This window comes from Aptenodytes patagonicus, chromosome 20 (genome assembly GCF_965638725.1).
Source record: "Aptenodytes patagonicus chromosome 20, bAptPat1.pri.cur, whole genome shotgun sequence".
Lineage (NCBI taxonomy): Eukaryota > Metazoa > Chordata > Aves > Sphenisciformes > Spheniscidae > Aptenodytes > Aptenodytes patagonicus.
Window position 1 is genome coordinate 9,485,515 of NC_134968.1, and position 21,408 is coordinate 9,506,922.

Genomic DNA, 21,408 nt, shown 5'->3' on the forward strand with positions numbered 1-21,408 from the left:
GGACAGGCGCCTGCATCCTCCGCATGCCATTGAGGCCGGAGACGTGCCGGTGGGGCTGGATGGCCAGACCCTGGGGATGGACCCCAGTAGGGCAGGGGGGTCACAGCCCCCCGATTCCTGCCCCACGGTGGGGGCTGGGGGAGCACCCCCCCCGGGAGCAGCCCCTGCTCCCCGGGGGGGGTAACGCGGGGACGAGACCTTCCCCCGTCGGCCACCCGCCAAGCAGGTCGCGCTAACGTGCTGTCAAGTATTAATTACCTTCCAGCGGGGCCGGGGTCAGGGCCCAGCGAGCAGATGGGATGGGGGGAAAGAGCAGGTGGGGAGGGAGAGGGAGGGATACGGCCCTGGGAGCTGGGGAGAGGGAGGTGGCTGTGGGAAATGGGGGGAGGGAGGGAGATGCTCGGGGAATGGGAGAGGGAGGGAGGTGTCCGTGGAAAATGGGGAGAGGGATGGGTATTATTGCGGGAAATGGGGAGAGAGAGATGGTCATGGGAAATGGGGAGAAGGAGGGGTATGGTTGTAGGAGCTGGGGAGATGGAGGGGTTATGGTCATGGGAAGAGGGGAGAGGGAGGGAGATGGTTGTGGGAGCTGGGGAGAGGGAAGGGTATGGCCCTGAAAACTAGGAGAGAGGGAGGGATCCAGCCCAGAAACTGGGGGGAGAGGGAGGATGCTGGGGCAGGCACGGCCCCAGGGTGCAGGCAGCGGGATGAGCAGGGTGCCCCAACCCCCGTGTGCTGTGTTCCCCCCTCTCCAACCTGGGGAGACCCCCCCCCCCCCCAGCACTGCCGGCTCTATGCACACCCCACCCCCGACTGCACCCCCATGGCCGACTGCCGCATTTCGGAGCGGCCGGTGCTTCCTTGGCAGGACACCGGGTGCGTGTGCCGCCAGCTGGGCTCTGCCAGCCCCATCCCAAAATAGACCACCCCCAGGAACGCGCCCGGCTGAGGGGGCCCAGATGTGAGTCAGAGCTGGGGGGGGGGACACACAACGGTGGGGACAGGGGGCAGGGGTGGCGTGGCCGGGGCTGGGAACAGTGGGGACGGTGGTGGAGGGGGTTGGTGCCAGTCCCATGGGACGATGCCTTGGTCCTGGGGATCGCTGCGGGCCAGCAACTGGGACTGGTGCCCCCGTCCCCCGTCCCCAAACCATCCTGCCCCACATCTGGGGGTCTGGCATCCACTGCTTGCTCCTGGTCCCTGCCCCACACCCCCGTGGGAGCCAGCTGGCACGTAGGTGGGTGAAGCTAGAGCTGTGAGATGCTGCGTGGCTAGGGGTGGGACACGACAAAACTGGTCCCCCCGTCCCCTCAGGGAGGTGGCACCGGAGGGGGGAAACTGAGGCAGGTGGAGGGATGCCCGTAACTTGCTGCATCCTTCCGGGATGCCACGACCGCGGGATGAGGGGTCAAGGCCAGGCTGGGGCTGAGGCTGTGCTGGGACGTGGCGGGGGGCTGTGGCAATGGGGGGACAGGTGGCATGTGGTTGTGGTACGGCTGGGCTGTGTCCTGGCATTGCTGGGCCGTGTCGCGGCATGACCAGGCCGTGTCTTGGCATGACCAGGCCGTGTCGTGGCATGACCAGGCCGTGTCTTGGCATGACCAGGCCGTGTCGCAGCATGACCAGGCCGTGTCGTGGCACGGTTAGGGTTGTGTTGTGGGATGACGTTGTGATGGCATTGCATGGGGGACAGACAGGACGGGGTTGGGCACGGGGGGACGGACTGGGCATTGCATGGGGGGCACAGACAGACGTCAAGGAGCATGGCGAGGTGAAGCAGAGCAGATTGGTCTGATCGAGAGGCAGCACTGTGAGGAAGGACAGACGGACAGGATGGAGCATTGCATGGAGGGACAAACAGGTGGCATGGGGCTGCTGTCACAGAGGACTATAGACACGGACAGACAGACAGCATGATGCATGGCATGGGGGGGATGGACAGACAGCACAGGCAGGGACAGCCAAGATGAGAAGCAAGGCGTGTGGGGACAGACGAACCAAGCGCTGTGTGGGATGGATGGATGGATGGATGGATGGATGGATGGACGGACGGACGGACAGATGCACAGACAATGTGGAGGACAGCTTGCAGGGACAGACGGACAGAGCATGGTGCTTGGGACAGACCCCCCTGTCTGGGTGGACAAGCAGCACAGGGACAGACAGTCAGTGCAGAGCAGCACGCTGAGGGACAGCCAAGTGGCCTGCACCCTGTTTCGCCACCCTGTATTGGGTGAACTGAGCCCACTGGGCTCAGCCCGGCTCAGCCCCCATCCCCAGCTCCATCCTGCCTGCCTGTCCTCCTGTGCAATGCCCTGTCTGTCCCCCCATCCCCAGCTCCATCCTGTCCATCTGTCCCCCCATGCAATGCTCTGTCTGTCCTCCCCATGCTCAGCTCCACCCTGTCTGTCTGTCCCCCATCCCCAGCTCCATCCTGTCTCTCTGTGTCCCCATGCAATGCCCTGCCTGTCCTGCCTCCTGCCTATCTTTGGCCCTCGGCACGCATTGGGGCTGACACATGTTCCCTGTGTGCGAGTGGCAGAGATTAGCACGGGCCGGCGGCATGGGAGCGGGCAGGAAAGTCTGAGTCACAGCTCCCGGTGCTGGGGGCGGCCAGGGGGCCGGGGGCACCCAGCCATGCCCCGGGAGCATCCGACCCTGCTGGGACACACGGCGGGGGACGCAGGTGAGGCATGCACTGCTCCTGGGCTGCTTGGCTGTCCCCGTGCAACCCCGAGGGACGTGCGACACTGCCTTCTGCTTCTGGTTTGCTTGCATGGCCCTCTTGGCTCAGCCCCACGGCAGCGGGGGGGGGGGGGGGGGACGACACCGGCTGATTGTCCCAGCCCTGCACACCTGGAGGTGCCAGTGGTGGCCGTGACCTCACTGCGACTGTGCCGGCGCAGGTGGCTGCAGACGGTGGGATGGGAGAAGGGTCCGGGATCCTCCTTCAGGGCTGGGGATGGAGGAGCAAAGAGTCATCCCTGACCACCTGCAATGGGGGATGTGGGGTGGGAGAGAGCCAGCCCTGATCCCTTGCAAGGGGGGGGATGTAGGGTGGAGAGAGGGAGCCCTGACTGCTGCCGTGGGGTGACGTGGGCTGCAACATGGAGCCTCCTGTCCCTTCTCTAGGAGGTTATAGGGCTCGCTGCCTCTCCTCTGGGGTGTGATGTTGGGCTGACCCTCCCTCCTACATGGGGACATGGGGGCTCAATGGAACGAGTGTCCCGGCCCCACCCACCCACCCCCGGCTCCCATGGGGGGGGCGGTGCTCAGCCCCACTGGACAGGGGTGTTTTGGGGTCCCCATCACCTCTTGGCGTGGGACTGCACCTTCCCACCTGCTGGGACCCCCATGTCTGTGCACTGCCTGGGGGAGAGGGGCAGGGACACCATGGAGGAGCCCCTGGGGTGGTACTGAGCTGTACTGGGTTGAGCTGGGCTGGACTGGGCTGGACTGCGCTGGGTTGGGCTGGGCTGGACTGGGCTAGAATGGGTTGGGCTGGGCTGCATTGGACTGGACTGGGCGGGAGAAGATTGGACCAGGCTTGTCCAGGCTCCGCTAGACTGGGCAGGGATGGACTGGATTGGGCTTGGGTGCATTGGACTGGACTGAATTGAACTAGACTAGACTGAGATGCTTCAGACCAGCTTGGTCTGGGCTCCGCTAGGCTGAGCCGGGCTAAACTGGACTGGACCGGGCTAGACTGGGATGCACTGGGCTGTCCTGGCCGGGTGCCCTGGGGCCACGAGGCTGGTGCTGCCACCTCCCCATGCAAGGGGCTGGGGACGGTGGGGCTTTGCAGCAGCACGGGGTGGGGGGGGGCTTGGTGCTCCCCAGGGTCCATGGAGGAGTCAGACGAGGACGGGGAGGACAACGAGGAGTTCCTGGAGCGGCTGATGGTGCAGACAGGCCAGGAGGTGCCACAGCGGGAGCTGGAGGAGCACTACACCGTGCTGGAGGAGCTGGGCAGTGGGACCTACGGCCGCGTCGTGCTGACAGAGCCCCGGGATGGTGGTGAGGGGCGCTGGGGGGGCGGGTGGCGGGGAGGGCCACCCTGCTGCTGGCTGGGGGAACCTGCTCCCCAGATGTGCACAGATGTGCACAGCCCCACCACTGTGCCCGACTCACCTGAGCCAAACCCCAGCTCTACCCAAGCCACCCCATGCCAGATCCTGTCTCTGTCCTTCTCAGTGCCCCAGCTGGTGCTGACCCTCCTTCGTCTCCCCTCCCCATTTCCCAGGCTCGCCGGTGGTCCTCAAGCTGATGCTGAAGGAGCAGACGGAGCGGCGGGCTTTCCTGCGGGAGTATTGCATCGCCCTGTGCCTCTCCAGCCACGCCGCCTGCCTGCGCGCCCTGCCCATCGCCTTCGAGAGCGCCACACACTTCGCCTTCGGGCAGGAGCTCGCTCCCGCCGGGGACCTGTGTGCCCTCCTCAACCCGGGGGTGCGTGCTGCCCCAGACCCCTGCGGGAGAGGGGCAGGGGCCAGGAGGGGTGGGAGGATGGAGGAGAAGGTGCCAGGACAGCTTTGCAGCTGGTGCAGAGACGCTGTGTGCAGGGAGAGCCTTTGCAGCGGGTGCAGTGACACCGTGCACGGGAGGAGATCCTTTGCAGTGAGGTACTTGCTCGTGCTGTGCATGCGGAGACCCTTTGCAGTGCGGGCATGTGGCTACAGGCAGCTGTGGGGCAAAGCACAGGTTGGCGGTGCTGGGCAGGGGTCTGCGTGCTGCAGCAGCCCCTTTGGGGAGGGGGCCGTGCGGCGGGCGACAGTACCACCCTCCCTGCAGGAGGGCCTGGCGGAGGAGCTGGTGAAGCGCTGCGCATCCCAGCTGGCTGAGGCGCTGGACTTCATGCACAGCCGTGCCCTGGTGCACCGGGACGTCAAGCTGGACAACGTCCTGCTCTTCGACCGCGAGTGCCGGCGGGTGAAGCTGGGCGACTTCGGGCTCACCCGTGTGCAGGGCTCGGCAGTGGGTGCCATGTCTGGCACCCTACCCTACGCCCCGCCGGAGCTCTGCCTGCTCCAGGGCTCTGACACGCTGGAGCTGGACTCCAGCTTGGACGTCTGGGCCTTCGCCGTCCTGCTCTTCTGCCTCTGCACCGGCTGCTTCCCCTGGGCCGTGGCCACCAGCTCCGACCCCCAGTTCGAGGACTTCAGCGCCTGGCAGGGTGGCGCGGCGGGGCGGGGGATGCCTGCGTCCTGGCGAGGCTTCGGCTCTGGGGCGCTGGAGATGCTCCGGCGCTTGCTGACGCTGGACCCCGACCGCCGGAGCCCGGCCATCGAGGTGCAGAAATACCTGTCCCTGCCCTGGGTGATGGCCCCCAGCACCGGGGAGCTGGCACCTAGCAGCTCCCGGTCCCCCCTTACCAGCGGCATGGGGGAGAGCCCGGGGGGCACCGGGGGATGGGGTGCTGCTAGTGGGGGAGGCGGGGTTACCATGCCACCCGCTAACGCGCTGGCCTCGTGCCGGTAGCCAGCACCTCACCTCCATTCCGGGGCTGGTACCGCGGTTCTGGGCTCTCTGTCCGATGCCCGAGGCTTGCGGGGCTGGAAATCGGCTGCAAGGATGGGAAGGAGAAGCGATGCCTTGGGCAGCACCTGGAAACCCCAGCCCTGCTACTGGACGCCTGGCACCTTGCAAATCGATGTCACTCGGTGGTGGTGACAACAGTCCACCCCAGCAACCATTGCACAGCTCTGAGATGCACGAGGGAAACCCAGGGCAGAAGCAGCCCGTGGGATGACAGAGAGAAACAGGAGGAGAGCAATTGTTGTGGTTTAACCTCAGTCGGCAACCGAGCACCATGCAGCCGCTCGCTCACTCCGCCTCCCCGCTGGGATGGGGGAGAGAATGGGAAGAGCACAAGTGAGAAAAACTCGTGGGTTGAGATAAAAACAGTTTAATAATTGAAATAAAATAATAATAACTGTAATAATAATAATAATAATAATAATAATAATACACGAAGCAAGTGATGCACAGTGCAGTTGCTCACCACCCCCCGACCGATGCCCAGCCAGTCCCCGAGCAGCGCCCCCCCGGCCAGCTTTCCCCAGTTTATGTACTGAGCATGACGTCACATGGTATGGAATGTCCCTTTGGCCAGTTTGGCTGTGCCCCCTCCCAGCTTCTTGTGCACCCCCAGCCTTCTCAGTCGGTGGAGCACGGGAAACTGAGAAGTCCTTGACTAGTGTCATCCGTGTGTTATCAACATCATTGTTGTCCTAAATCCAAACCACAGCCCTGTACCAGCTACTAGGAAGGAAATTAACTCTGTCCCTGCCGAAACCAGGACAGCAATTAATTAGAAATTAAACCTCTTAAGGCCGATGCAGGACCTTGGCAGAGACAGACGGTGAGGAACCCAGAAACATGTCTGACCTTGACCTCCCTACTTGCACCTTAGGGATGAGGAGGTTGTCACGGGCTGCCGTTAATTAGGGAAGATGCTAAACAGGCTCCTGGGGGTTAACTGCTGTAATTAGGGAGAGAGGCTAAACAGCCTCCTGGGGGTTAAGGACCTGGGGAAACAAGTGTAAGCCCTCAAGGCATGCAGCTGAGCTGGGAGGAGCTGCCAGGTGGATCTCTCTAGGACTTGAGTTAAAAGTGGACAAACCTGGATCCAGCTCTGTCTGAGCCATGCAACGGGCAGGGTGATTTGCACCATTAAGGGCTGGATGTGGGTCGGCTGATAGTGCAAAAGAGTAAAGAGACGCAGCGAGAGCGCAAATTGGGATGGCTCTGGGTGTGCAGGAGGGGACACACAAGAAAATCAGCTTCAGCGGCTGCAAATATTCTCCATCTCCAGCAGGGGAGGGACTGGACGGGCTCTGGAGGGGAATTTGTAGGGTGAGCTCACCATTTGGAGGTTGGACAAACACCTGCCTGGGCTCAACCAGCCGTCCAGTCCCTGCCGGCTTTCCCACCGGGGCTGCTGGCAGCCGGGGGGGAGAGCAGTGGGGTCCCGCAAGCTTTGACACTTAACCTTGGTGCCACACCACGCGCGGGCAGGGCTCTGCCTGCCTGCTGGGGAGCACCGTCCTGGGGCTCTCCTCCACCCCTTTGAGCAGTCTGCACCTCTGTTTTGGGACACGGGGCTCCTGGAGCCTCTGCCTGTGGCCCTCCACGCTCTGCCTGGGGAGCCCGTGCCCACCCCTCCCCGGGGACCCCCAACCATCGGCAGAGGATCCACCTCCTGCACCACCAACCCTGGTGCAAAGTGGAAGGGCGGGGGGGGGGAATTAGCTGAGACGCTGAAGCTTAATAAAATTGTTGCTTTGCTTTTGTTGTTGTTGTTGTTGTGTGGTGTTTTCCTAAGAACCTGCTGCTTGAGCCCTAAATAGCGCTTTTTCTCCTCCTCCGCATAGGCAGGCTCTGAGCAAAGGGGGTCCAGCCCTGCCACACCTCAGTGGGGCTGGGAAGTCTCTGGAGAGGAGAGGGCACACGGGCAGCTGCGAGGCACGCCGAATTGCCGGCTTCGGCACCGCGGAGACTTTTCCTTTGTAGCTGCCCCCCCCCTGAATTGCAGCCTGGGGATGCTCGACCCGGGGGTGGCGATGCCGGGCTGGAGGGTGGTCCCTGTAGCTGGGGGGTGGAAGCCCCCCCCCCCCCATCCTGGAGGAATTGTCTCACAGCTGGGGTCCTGCAGCCTGTTGCTGAATTTCTCCCAAGCCGCACGGTTTTCCAGGCGAGAAAAACCTCCCCAGCACAGCACCGGCGTGCATGCCGTGGACCCTCCTGCAAAGGCAATAATGCTCCATGGAAAATGCATTGGGTACCGCTTGCAACAAGCAGCTCATGAACAAGTTTGCAGCACAGGTTGAGAGAGATAGATATAGATATAGATATAGATATAGATATAGATATAGATATAGATATAGATATATACACACACGGCTCTAGCCCTCACTCAAGCTAGCGTCAAGTGGCTGGGGAGAGCTGGGCCGGTAAAGCCGTACAGGGTGGTCCAGAGATGCTGCTGGCTGAATAGGAAAGGGGGCATCGCGCGAGGGACAGCCAAGCCCCCGGATCATTTAAAGGACGGTCTCAGGGACGTTATGGGGGGTGAAACCTTGCAACAGCCACCTGTTATCGGCTGTGAAGCAGTGCAGCTGGACCTGCAACGGAAAAAAACATCGGCTGCATCCATGGGGCCAGGATGGGAGAAACCTCCTGGTCTGAGTCCACCAATCTCGTCTCCAGGGTGCCGGGAAGGAGAAATCCCTTGGGGGTCTCAAGATATGCAGGATCTGGCTACTCCGTAAGGGGCAAACCCTCCCATCTCCAGCCCCCAGCGTGACGGTGAGGGGGGACCATGGGGGGGGGGGGGGGGGATGCACTGCAAAAACCCTGGGCCAGTGGCTGGCAGAACGGTTTACTGAGAGATCCAGAAATAATGTGTATGGGCACGTAGCCCGTCAAATCTATTGCATCTGGGCGTATCCAGCAGATGCACCAAAAGCAAACCCCAAGAGCGCTGTTGAGGGAGTGGCCCCCAAACCCAGCTGAAGCATCATCACAGCACCCCTACCTTCCTGGTGGTCCAGATCTGTCGGCATCGCCGCCAGGGAGCCCTCCTGGGGACTGCTCAAAACCCAGCGAGAAACAGTCAAAGCTGCTTTTTGGCTTCTTTGGGGGTTTTTTGTTTGTTTCTTTGTTTGGTTTTTTTTTTTTTAAACTTTGCTTTTCTGAGAAACAGAAATTACTTGCAAGGTTTGCCATTGTGGGCAGATCCATTTTTTTAACACCCAGAATTTATTCAGTGATATAAAACATAGGTTACTATCAGGGCCAGTGATTTAATCTCATTTCTCTTCATTATTTTTGATTAATTGGTATTTCTCCTCAGCTGTATCCTTCCTCAAATGACGATGTAAGTGGCAGAGAAAAAAAACAGCATAAAGCTTCCTAAAAGCCGGAGATTTTTCTTGAGGTTCACAGCAGGTTACTGCAAAATCCTAAAATTATGTTAAGGATCTGGCAGTTCAGGATTTTAGGATCACTTTACGGGAAATGACTACTTGTTGCATTGAAACCGATCCTGCTTTGACAGTCGTGCTAGTAGCTTTCAGATTCTGAAAAGCTCCTTTCAACTCAGCTGTGAGCCCACCCTGAACTTAAAGTGACGCACCTGCATATCCTCAGCGACCATCGGGAATGGATTTTTTTTTTTTTTTACAATGTAAATATTTATTAAAATATTCATCACAATATTTAATATTATTTTTTAACCACTCAAGGGTTGTTGGATGAAGGCAGTGTCCTTTCACCCTGTTTCCCTCCAAGAAAGGCACTCCAAAGAGTGCTCAGAAAAGGACATGCTTCGCTGCTAAGCACCCCCGACCTTTGCAGTAATTCTGTTTAGTAAAGTCGCAAACTGCAAAGGCCGGTGCGTTCCCCCCACAGCTGCGCTCTCCACCGTGTACACTTGCCTTCTTTCCACCTCTATGCAAGACCTCTATCCATAACCGGCACTTGACAAGCTTTCTTCTGGTTCAGACGGGGCTGATTCCTGCCCCCCCTTGGCTGCCTTTCCTTGGGAAGGGCTGTACGCCCTTGTGGGGGTGCACAGCTCGGACCTCCACCCCTCCTTGGGGCAACCTCATCCAGCACATGCGCTTTTCTGGGCTCCGCTCTCCATGATGTAAAGCGGGGGGGGGGGGGAGTGTGGGAGGAGAGTGGAGCAGCCCCCTAAATCTGCCATTGCAGCTCCATGCCCAACGCAGGGGGTCAAACCTTGTTTGAAGCCCTCCACAACAGCTCGAGTGCAGTTATCCTCTTATTTTTCTTTTCAAAGCAGAAAAGAAACATCTCCGCAGCCAATAGCGATATGCAGATGTGCAAGGGACCAGTTTCTACATAAATGTAGAGAACTAGTCCATCTCTAGTCGGCCAAAGTGTTCTCGCTGGGTGTCTGGGCTCCTCACCCCCAGAGTGGAGAAGGCAAACAGCCGGGGACACTCCCAGGGCTTAATCCCAATTATTGCGCGCTCATTCGATGACTTCTAGCGGAGGGATGGGACTGACACACCCCCCCCCCTCTCTTTTGCTTCACCACGCATTTTCTTAGAGAGTAAAGAGAGAGAAAAATGTCCAGACAATGTGGCTGTTTGAGGATGGTGAAGTGCTCCGTCAAGCCCTGACGCGCACCAGCAGCGGCCGGGGTCAGCTCCGTCAAGCCCTGACGCGCACCAGCAGCGGCCGGGGTCAAAGGACCATGCCCGTCCTCTGACCAGCCCTCACTCAGGTTTTCCACTGGGGAGGAAAAAGCTCATTAATGCCCCTCCTCTCCTCCTCTGCCGAAATAAGTGGACTGAGGGCTTTCTGTCCTTCAAAGGAAAATTATAGACTGGAAAAACATTTGGTTGCTTACAGACCTGCTTTTAGCCTGTCCAGGATCAGAGGCTCAAACATGTAGCAGTGAAAGCTCCTGTTAAAAGCAATCAAAAATCCTTGTATCGCCTTGCGTGCAGATGCAACAGAACAATGCCGGTTTAACAAAGCAGTCACTGCACTCATCCCACATGGCTGAGCTCGTCCCTTCCCATCTCCGCACTGAAGGAACCGGGGCCGTGCACTTGGCACACCCCTTAGCAGAGCGATCTGAGGACGATCCTTGCAGGAGCTGTACCGGCTGGTTAGAAAAAGAGAGCACTTCAGCAACAGATCACGGTTTAGCCTGGTCAACCATTCGGCATGTTACAGCTGTTGCGTGAATACTTTTGTCATTTTCTAGGTGTTGCACATATTGCTCCGTTTCTTTCTCGAATACTCTGCTCTGCAGAAGCTAGCACGGAGCTGCAGGAGGATGTCTCTGCTTTTTTTTTTTTCCCCTTCTCTAACGCCACAGAGAGCAGACGTGAAGCCAACTTTATTATCAAGTGCATTGGCGTTGATGATGTCTGACGGAAAGAACTGACCACAAAATTTTACAAAAATGATTCTTGAATCTCTAGATGAGTCTGGAAAGCTGGCAGACGCTCTTAGTACTGTAAGTTTATCGTTTTCCCAGTTCTACTTAAAGAGATGGAGCCCTTGCTGGGGCCAGAGCCCTTTTGCCGCCAGCCCAAGAAACCCCGGCTCATGATGTGCCTTCCATCGTGCTTGCCCCCCTTGACTTCTTCCTCCAAAAGAAGCCATCGCCTTGCAAAAAGGCTGACGCTGTTCCGCAGCCGCGGCAGATTCACCTGAGCTGAGGTGAGAGCACTCGGTGGGAGGTGCTCTCCAACCAAGCAGCCCATCCTTGGAGCTACAGAAAGGCCACCTGTGAGCCTCAAGGCCATTTTCCTCCGAGTCACATCAGATGTGCCCTGTTGCAGCACCCACAAAGGATTTATCAAGGCACGTAAAGGAGTTTTCCACTGATCCCCTCTCGCTGTGGCCTCCTCTTCCCACAGTGACTGTGTTTGTTTCTGCAGCCCTGCTCTGATCAAGCCAGGACCTGCTCAGGCCAAGTTCAGTAGTGGTGTCTCCTTTTGGAAGGTGTGGGCTTTCACATTGAGTATTTTAACAACCCCCAGTGTTAATGTAAGTCACAAAGGGCATATTCTACCCTTTCTTCAAACTTCTGCCTTCAGCCTTTTTTTTTAGGCTCTGAGTTCTGAGAACACATCAAAAAAAAAAGTGCTGACAAATTTCCCCCGAAAACTGGGGCATCTTCTTCCTCCAAAAAAGAGATGACGCCACTAGTGTGGACTGAAGTAACCAGAAAGGTCATGAATGCTGATTTCTGTACCTTTCCCTTTCTTTCATTGCTGGTGGGTGCCTGGACCCCCAGGTTGCAATGAGACGCATGGGATAGCAGGCTGCACCTTCTGTGCAAATCTCAACGGATGCATTTTTGAACAGGATCCCAGGAGCTCTCAGCACCACCCGCTGCAGTGGATGGTGCTGAGGCGTGTTCTGCTCTGCCGCCCTGCTCCCTAGAGTGTAACTCTTCCATTTTATCAGCTTGGTTGTAGAAGAAGGGAGTGAAAATTCAGGGGAGTCCATCAGCACTGTGAATAACAAACTCTGCCTTGGGTTGTGGGAAGCTGGGGGTTGCCGTATCTCTGGGACTGTGTCGTAATTCGTTGAGAAAAGTCCTGTAGAGGACAACAGTAGAAAGGCTGCCAAGCTGTGCTGAAACCTCATTCCTCTTTTGCAGCTGGGAAGTCTGACTCCTCTTTCTCTATTCCTCATGAGCATCAGTGTCATAACGTGTTCGAGCTGAATGCACCACGGTCACAAAATTGGATATGCAAAGCTGGCACAGACATCCAGGAATCTGCTCCCGAGAAAGTATTCATAAGCTAAGGGCTGGGTGAGAGAGATACGGTGACATCAGATCGCCAACAAAACATGTCTCCAAGGCAATCAGCGTGAGGGAGCAGACTGCCCACTGCTTCTTTTGGACCTGCCATAGACGGGGCCGTGAACAGGTTTCCTCTTCCATGCTTGCACACTCTCCTCCCACCACCTGCCTTCTCCCGCGACAGATTTCTTTCAGGGCATCAACAATTGCTGAGGCGAAAGCGCAGAAGGCCAAGGGAAAAGAGTCCCCTGACTCCTGGAGAACAATAGTACTGCAAACCCATGCTTCTGCGCTAGTCTGACGTTTCGTCCCACAGGTCCTTGTCCAAAACGTGCCACAGGACCTTGTGTGTCTCCGAACTTGTCCTTGCTTCTCTCCTGACTGCTTCCAGGGTCCAGATCCTCTTGGTTGCTAAAAGACAAGGCCAAGGCATGAGGGAAGGGCCAGAGACAGCTGAGTGGGAGGATCACTCTTCTCACTCTGCCTTTGACTCTGGTCCCCGTCTTCCGTCACTGAATTCATAGAATCATAGACTGATTTGGAAGGGATCATCTAGTGCATCCCCCCTGCCGTGGGCAGGGGCATCTTCAACTAGATCAGGTCGCTCAGAGCCCCGTCCAACCTGACCTTGAATGTTTCCAGGGATGGGGCATCCACCACCTCTCTGGGCAACCTCTTCCAGTGTTTCACCACCCTCAGCGTAAAAAATATCTTCCTTATATCTAGTCTGAATCCACCCTCTTTTAGTTGAAAACCATTCCCCCTTGTCCTGTCGCAACAGGCCCTGCTAAAAAGTCTGCCGCCATCTTTTTTGTAAGCCCCCTTGAAGTACTGAAAGGCTGCAAGAAGGTCTCCCCAAAGCCTTCTCTTCTCCAGGCTGAACAACCCCAACTCTCTCAGCCTTTCTCCATAGGAGAGCTGTTCCACCCCCCTGATCATTTTTGTGACCCTCCTCTGGACCCGCTCCAACAGGTCCGTGTCTTTCTTATGCTGAGGGCTCCAGAGCTGGACGCAGTGCTGCAGGTGGGGTCTCACCAGAGCAGAGCAGAGGGGCAGAATCACCTCCCTCGACCTGCTGGCCACGCTTCTTTTGATGCAGCCCAGGGTACGGTTGGCCTTCTGGGCTGCGAGGGGACATTGCCGCTCATGTCCACTTTTTTTTTTTCCTTTCACAATATTTGGAACTGCTTCACACTTGGTGATGCAATGGCCAGGAGGGGGATTCTCTCTGTTGATAATTATGTGAACAGACCTTGTTCTCCTGCAGGAGCACCTTCTGCTTCGGAAGACCGCGATCAGCGTGTGTGCGCAGGAAGGAGAAGAAATTCCTCCTGCACTCATGTGCCCTGGTGCGTATTTGTAGGTGACTCCCACCATGCCCAAGCAGCTCTCCCAAGCAGAAAGACGAAGGCAAGGATGAGTGCAAACTCACTCATCCAGGCAAATCTCCTGTTGCAAAGCCACAATGCGAAGATCGTAAGAGGGCAGTATGTGACACAAAGGGATGTAATTATTGGGTCACATTAGATGTAGGAAAACATAGCTATAGGGATACTGATTCTGCAAAGATTTCTTACTGAGTGTGCCTTTTAACATTAAATTGCTTCTTTTGAATCTTGATTTTAAAGATCATAGAATCATAGAGTCATTAAGGTTGGAAAAGACCTCTAAGATCATCGAGTCCAACCGTCAAATTACCGATGAAAATTACTCTGCATTTTTACACTTAGCAATGTCTACAGTCTCATAAAGCACATCACAAGAACATTTTGTGTGGTCACCTGCTATCCTAGAAGTATCTCTGTCATCTAAATGGACCTGTTTAATGGTTTTGAAAAATAGCCATTTTTCTTAACGGCTCATTGATGCGACAGTTTCCTGGTTGTAAAAGGCTTTCTGTTTGCATTTGTAATGACTCTGGAGCAAAACGCGGCTGACAGAAACCCTCCAGAGAAGGGGAAGACAAGGAGGGGTGGGGGACACTGTTTAAACGAGAAAGGGATGAGGATAACACAGCATGCTGTTGCATTTCTGTGCATGAACTGTGCTGCAGATGTTTGCAGCAGGACAAAAGAAATGACAAGGCATCCTTGGCTGAAGAGAAGTTGCTGCTGCCTACAAAGAGCAGGCGGGTCGCTGTTGTCTTCATAAGAAAGCATAACTTTGCAAATCTTATTTCATCTCAATTATGTGGACGTAGCGCCCTGCGCATGGCAGTGCAATCACTAGATGTCTTCCAGCCTGCTCAGGGCTATTCCCACTGCTCACACCACGAGCCAATAGGCGTTATATATATATTTATTATATATATATTTTATATATATATTATTTATATATATTTCCTTGCACAGCAGGTTGAAACCTTTGGTAAACAATCTAAATAAAAAAAAAAAAAAAGCTTTGCTTTTAATATGGAGACTCCTGAGATGAAGAGAAGGTCTACTGAAGAAAACAGAGACAGCTTGGTAGGACTGTGTTTGCCAGTCCCCAGTGCTGGGCTGCCTGTTGGTGGGGAAGCAGCAAGCACTGATACTCAGGACAAAACCTGAACTCAGAAGGGGATCATTTATTTGGGAACATGACCACATGCCTGCAGCAGCCTTTGAGAAGGGTCTCTCTTTCCTTGCAGAAATCCCACATTGCTGAGAACAAGATTCCCCGTCTCCACGTGTTCGCCAGCGCAACAGCCAAGCCTCCCAAAAAAAAAATCCAAGAGAGCTGGGGAAAAAAGCTGCAAAAAACAAAAAGCCACAGAACCTGGAGATAAAGGTCTAAAGATGGACCAAGTGACGAGACTTGCTCTCCTGATGGAGATCTGAGGCTTTTAAACCTTGTCCTGCAGCATCTACTTTTACCATCACTAGATTTTTTTTCTGATGTCGTCCCCATGCCTACAGTTCTTAGGGGGTTTTTTGTTTGTTTGTTTTTAATGCTAGCTCTTACAGACGTTTAAGGTACGCTGCCAACCTCCTCTGATGTCCACTGAAGGCCTGAAAGTGAGGAAGTTTGGTCGGAAGGAGAAATCCACGGTGGGCCCTTTGCTGGCTGCAGGTGCTTCTGGCAGCACAGCTCAGCAGCTGCCGATGAGAGATGGAGACCACCCGACCGAGGTGCAGCAAGGATGTGACCGGTGAGGACGTTGCATGGGGCATGAAGTCATGCTTGCCCCCTCAAAGTCCCTGGGCTCAGCGGTGCCCAGGGTCATAGTGCTCACGCTGCAGCACGAGACCCAGGGGTCTGCAAGAGCAGCTTGGGCACATCAGTGACACAGACAACGGGATCGAGTGCACCCTCAGCGAGTTTGCAGATGACACCAAGCTGAGTAGTGCGGTCGACACGCCAGGGGGATGGGATGCCATCCAGAGGGACCTGGACAAGCTCCAGAAGTGGGCCCGTGTGAACCTCATGAGGTTTAACAAGGCCAAGTGCAAGGTCCTGCACCTGGGTCGGGGCAACCCCCGGTATCAATACAGGCTGGGGGATGAAGGGATGGAGAGCAGCCCAGCCGAGAAGGACTTGGGGGTACTGGTGGATGAAAAGCTGGACATGAGCCAGCAATGTGCGCTCGCAGCCCAGGCGGCCAACCGTATCCTGGGCTGCATCCAAAGCAGCGTGGCCAGCAGGTCGAGGGAGGGGATTCTGCCCCTCTACTCTGCTCTGGTGAGACCCCACCTGGAGCACTGCGTCCAGCTCTGGAGCCCTCAGCATAAGAAGGACACGGATGTGTTGGAGCGGGTCCAGAGGAGGGTCACAAAAATGATCAGGGGGATGGAACACCTCTCCTGTGAGGAAAGGCTGAGAGAGTTGGGGTTGTTCAGCCTGGAGAAGAGAAGGCTCTGGGGAGACCTTCTTGCAGCCCTTCAGTACTTCAAGGGGGCTTATAAAAAAGATGGTGGCAGACTTTTTAGCAGGGCCTGTTGCAATAGGACAAAGGGGAATGGTTTTCAACTAAAAGAGGGTGGATTCAGACTAGATATAAGGGAGACATTTTTTACGCTGAGGGTGTTGAAACACTGGCCCAGGTTGCCCAGAGAGGTGGTGGATGCCCCATCCCTGGAAACATTCCAAGTCAGGTTGGACGGGGCTCTGAGCAACCTGATCTAGTTGAAGATGTCCCTGCCCATGGCAGGGGGGTTGGACTAGATGACCTTTAGAGGTCCCTTCCCACCCAAACCATTCTACGATTCTATGATTCTATGAATTAATGCACAGCTTGCTCTGCATCAGAGGTAATAAATAAGGGCATAAAGTCGCTACAGTCGGGATCAGTGAGGGAGAACTTAACTTGGATGGACTGTTTATTGTGGTGGTGATTGAGGTGGTAATGAGGGTGGTAAAGGATAAAAATGCATGGATGGAAAAAAGAGGGGAAGGGGACTATCTCGGAAGCAAAAGATGTGAGTGGGGCTCTCCGGTAGTGCCACACGGGCATCATGGCTTGAGCAGGTCAACACGCAGCAAACCTGTGGTCACCCTGGTCCTACCTCAGGATCCTGCTCCATACTCGGGAGGAACCCGGGCATCTTCCCACATGACGGTGAAGAGCAGGACTCCAGCGGTGCTGGGGCGATGGGGCTGGGGGGGGGTGGGGGGGTGGCTCTGCTCAAAGGCACTGGATGCATCAAGGAGGCAAAGGCACGGGGGAAAGGGGTAAAGGGAGGGGAGAATATGGGCACGTTCAGAGCCATGGGGATCAGACATATGGGGTCGCAGGTGATGGGAGACTTGGGGAGAGAGGAGCGTGAAGCTGCTTGTCAGGGAGACAGACTGCCTTTGAAGGAGGTTTCTTGGTGGCAAGATCAGATATATCTGCAGCAAAAGGAAGACCTGCTGGAAATACGGACATGCTGCCGGATGGGGCAAGGGACCTGCTGGCGTGGAAAAGGTACAAGAATGAGGTATTGAATGCTTTAATTGCCTTGGTCTTTAATGACAAGACCAGCCTTCAGGAATCCAAAGACCCAGGGACCAGAGGGAAAGCCTGTAGCGAGGAAGACTTACCCTCGGTGGAGGGACGACTAGGTTAGAGAGCACTTAAACAAACTGAACATGACCACGTCCATGGGCCCTGGTGGGGGTGTACCCGTGAGTGTTGATACTATGTCATTGTGAAGCCACTCTCAATTAATTATCTTTGAAAAGTCACGGCGATTGGGACAGGTGCCTGAGGGCTCGGAGAAAGAAAGTGTCACTCCTGTCTTCAAGAAGGGGGGAACAACAGGCCAACCAGCTCCACCTCGATTCCCGGGATGATGAGGGAGCAAATCCTCCTGGAAGTCATTTCCAAAAATATTAAGGGCAAGGGAGGGTTTGGGAGTAGTCAGCATGACTGTACTAAGAGGAAATCATGCTTAACCAACCAAAGAGTCTTCTAAAACAAAACGTCTAGCCCTGTGTGTGAGGGGAGAGCAGTGGATGCTGTTCATCTTGACTTCAGAAAGGCAAAACGCTGTGTTTGTCTGTGAGGATAGCTCCCATAACACCCTGTTAGACCACGCAGCGAGGTAGACTGAAAAAATGGCCCAATAGTCGGGCTAAGAGGGTGCTGCTCGGGGCATGAAGTCGAGTTAGAGGCCACTAACTAGTGGTGTTGCCCAGGGGTCTTTAACATCTTCCTTAACTAATGGTCTGGGTGATGGGGCAGAGTGCGCCCTCAGCAAGTTGGCGGATGACACCATTACGCCATTTGAGTTGTTGCCTGAGCCACTCAGGCATCTCTCTGCTATTACCACTGCTCTGAGGTCAATTGGGTAAGTGGAAAGTCCACGTGACTCCAGGCTTGAGACACCATTCCTGTACTATTTTGTTTTTAAAAAGTGACCCATCGTCTTGACTGTATCTCTTGTTGCTTTAGGTGCGTAGCGGTTTAATCCTACTACAGTCCCCTATACAGATGCGGTGCGCGGAGGGTAAACCTTATCCAAACTGCTCACTACTTCAGCTGCACTCACAGTAAATTTCCATCCCCTTGCGGTCTGACGCAGTCTACTTGCCAACTATTCCAATGGGCTTTTCCTACCCTTCTTGTGGTTGGCTTTTGACAAGACAAGCCTTCATTTCATTTCAAAAGCCACAGCTACTGATGAGATGGTCTCCTTGCAGCTTACTCTCACTAGTCATACGACCCAGCGTGTTCCAGCCGTTCCTGCAACCATCTACCCTACCACTCAGCACTCAAGGCAGAATAAAGTCCTCCCACGCTTCTCCTGCTAAGTTCTTGGCCATATTGCCACCTGAGTGGTACTTTTCTGGCATGCTGCTACACATCCTATAGGCATAGGAGCGAAGTTAGCAATATCAGACCTTTGCTCCCAGTATTTCCCTCCCCATTCCTCTCCTTTCCCTGTCAGCCTATTGCGTTTTGCCCAGTTTCCTAGCTAAGGTCTGGCACCAGCCCATAGAGCATCGGGAGTGGGGTGCATGGCCCGTGTGCCATTTCCAACAGCATTTGCCTCTTTCCCCGTATTTTGCGAGCGTATGTAAAGACTATTCCAGTTTCTTGCTACTACTCCAGTACGTAGCAAGAGGAGACACACAGGGTCCACTGGTTGCTGTACATTCACTGTAAAAGCTCCAGGGCATCTTCGTGTTGTGGCCCACCTTACCTTTCTCTCTAACAAGTTATAGAATGTTTGGGTTATGATGTTAAATCTCGGAATATGTGCCCCCAAAACCCTAAAGTCTCCAGCACAATACGTAACTGCTTTTTTAATACTTGGGGGACGGGTAACGGCTGGATTTCCTGTGGCACCACGGCGAGGGGGGCCCATTTTTCTCCCACCTTTCCATCTGATGCCCCAAAAGCTTCCACCCGGAACGGGTCCCTCTTTCTTTTCCTCCAGTACCTCTACCCCAACAGGCTGTAGGTGCGTGATGACCTTGGCCACAGCCCGTGTCACAGCTTCTGCAGCACCTATGAAAACATCACCCATCGGCTGCGCAGCAGTGACCTCCTCTGGTAATTTTCACGTTTCTAGCTCTTTAGACAAAACAGCATGAGGCCATGTAGGATAACTGTGGCTGGGGTGAGAGTTGAGAGCCCTGATAGATTTGGGTATCTCCCCAGGATCACATCCCTAACGCTGTCTGGCTCTCAAGTCATTACTTTCCTAAATCACCCAGCATCACCCCGATAACTTGATACAGATCCACAGGAGTATCACGAGGAGTTAGTGAGGGGAGCCCAGCCAACTGCTATAAAACCAGATTTGGCAGCCCATTTGAGGAACTCGGGGAGAGTCACTCATATAAACACATTCTTCCATCCCCTCATGCTCAGTGGTATCTGAGGGTGCTCCCTGTTTTCCCTATGTGGAAATGTAAAAGCTGTGGCTTTTGAAATGTCTTCTATGTGGACATGGTGGTGTTGGGTCGACGGTTGGACTCGATGATCTTAGAGGTCTTTTCCAACCTCAATGATTCTATGATTCTATGATTCCCCATTTTTGCACAGAGACAGGTTGACTCTTTCCCATTGCATTCCTTTAGCTGAGGTTCTCCCCTTGTTTTCATCTTTCGTGATGCGCACCGGTGAATCTGTTAGCAGACACTGGAAAGTAGTGATGTTTAAAACTCAGGACTGTCCCAAAGGCGGCAGCCATCCCCCAGAGCCTGCCCCGAGACACCTCGACGTATCTGACCGGGAGGTAACTGATGAGTCAGGAGCTCAGAGCAGAGCTTTGGCAGAAGATGGGAACAGAAGCCCAACACCATCAACTCCCCCCAGCATCGCCAAGCCATTCCTCTCCCAGCCGGGAGGGAACGTGTTCGGGTTTGGCTGTTCCCCAGGCGCACAGCGATGCCCGCAGAGTTCTGGGTACACCTGCGTGGCTGGCTGCGTTAGCCAGGAGCAGTCAGTAGTTGCAATGAAGGAGTTGTATCGCAATTAAGACTGTTGAAGCGTTAATTAGACTCCGCAGAGAAGGCTCTGTTGTTCCGGCTGCCAATACTGAAATCTTTCGTCCAAGCGCGCAGCGTGCAACGCTAAAGGATTAAAAAGACAGGCAGGAATACCGTAGCCCTCTTTCAGTCCGTGGGTTACTGGAGCTGCTGCTGAACTGCCGCGGGTTTTGTGATTCTCTACGGACCCCTTGAGTCCAAACCCCGGAACTTCTGCACTTTCCATTTCTAGGTTTTCCCTTTATAGGACAGTTCAGCTGGAAGGGACCTACAGCCGTCATCCAGTCCAGCTGTTAGCCTGTGAGTAACTGCGAGCTGTGCTGCACCTACAGAGCTAAGGGGGAAAAAAGCAGCACGCCTATTTTAGTTCAACACATGCATGGATGTGATTACACAGAGGGAACAGATTTTTTTTTTTTTTTTTTTGAGTAAGGCGGTCCCTTTTTTTTACATAGTGATGATTAATAATGAACTCTAAAAATGTTTTATAGGATTTGATTGTGAGAGACAGAATTAGTGAGGAAAATTTGCCTTTTGACGACCATGGCAACAACCAGAAAGGTGAAAACCAGCCTACCTGGTTCATTTCTTTGGAGGTTTCTGATAGTAGCTTGGCTGGTGCTCACTTCTCTGCATGGCAGCAGAATTACTGACTTTGCTGGGAACAGCTGAGACTTTCCTTCCTTAATAGCAAGTTATGATAAATCACTGTTAATCCTAGCGCTGGCTGTAACTTGCGTTAAAATCTTTACTTGAGATTTTAAGGACCAGACAACGGATTTGGAGGACTGGAATGGAAGTTGTCCCCTGTTGACCAGGGGACCAGGGCACCTGTTAATTCCATACCGGTGCCTTGATTCTTGAACCTCTCCTTTCTCTAAATAAAAATCTGTGAAGGCCTAATACCGGCTATCTGCCAGCTGTTAAACGTCCTTCTGTGACTGCATAGGAAAGCACCTGAGTGTATTCTGAATGGCACTTAATCAACATGGATCTATGCGTGGCAGCGCCTGAGACCGTGGGACAAATGGGTACTGACCTCCGGGACAAAGCCTCGTGACTAAGACTTTCTTTGGGAGGAACAGCAGACCCTCTGCCTTAACAGGGGAGATTATTCCCTTTATCCTGAGCCACATAATGCTCTTCTCTCCTGGATTTAGGTCTCGTTCTTAGATCTTATTCCCAACAGCTCCGCTGTGGATGAAAGGGATGGC

General features: G+C 54.8%; 1 protein-coding gene across 1 annotated transcript; it reads left to right on the top strand.

Moving 5' to 3' along the window:
• Positions 1–3,845: 3,845 nt before the first annotated feature.
• On the top strand, positions 3,846–5,475 carry LOC143169251 (putative serine/threonine-protein kinase SBK3). Its single transcript, XM_076356524.1, has 3 exons — positions 3,846–4,017; positions 4,244–4,446; positions 4,789–5,475. Exons 1-3 carry the CDS (start codon positions 3,846–3,848, stop codon positions 5,473–5,475), a joined length of 1,062 nt encoding a protein of 353 aa, XP_076212639.1.
• The last annotated feature ends 15,933 nt before the right edge of the window (positions 5,476–21,408 follow it).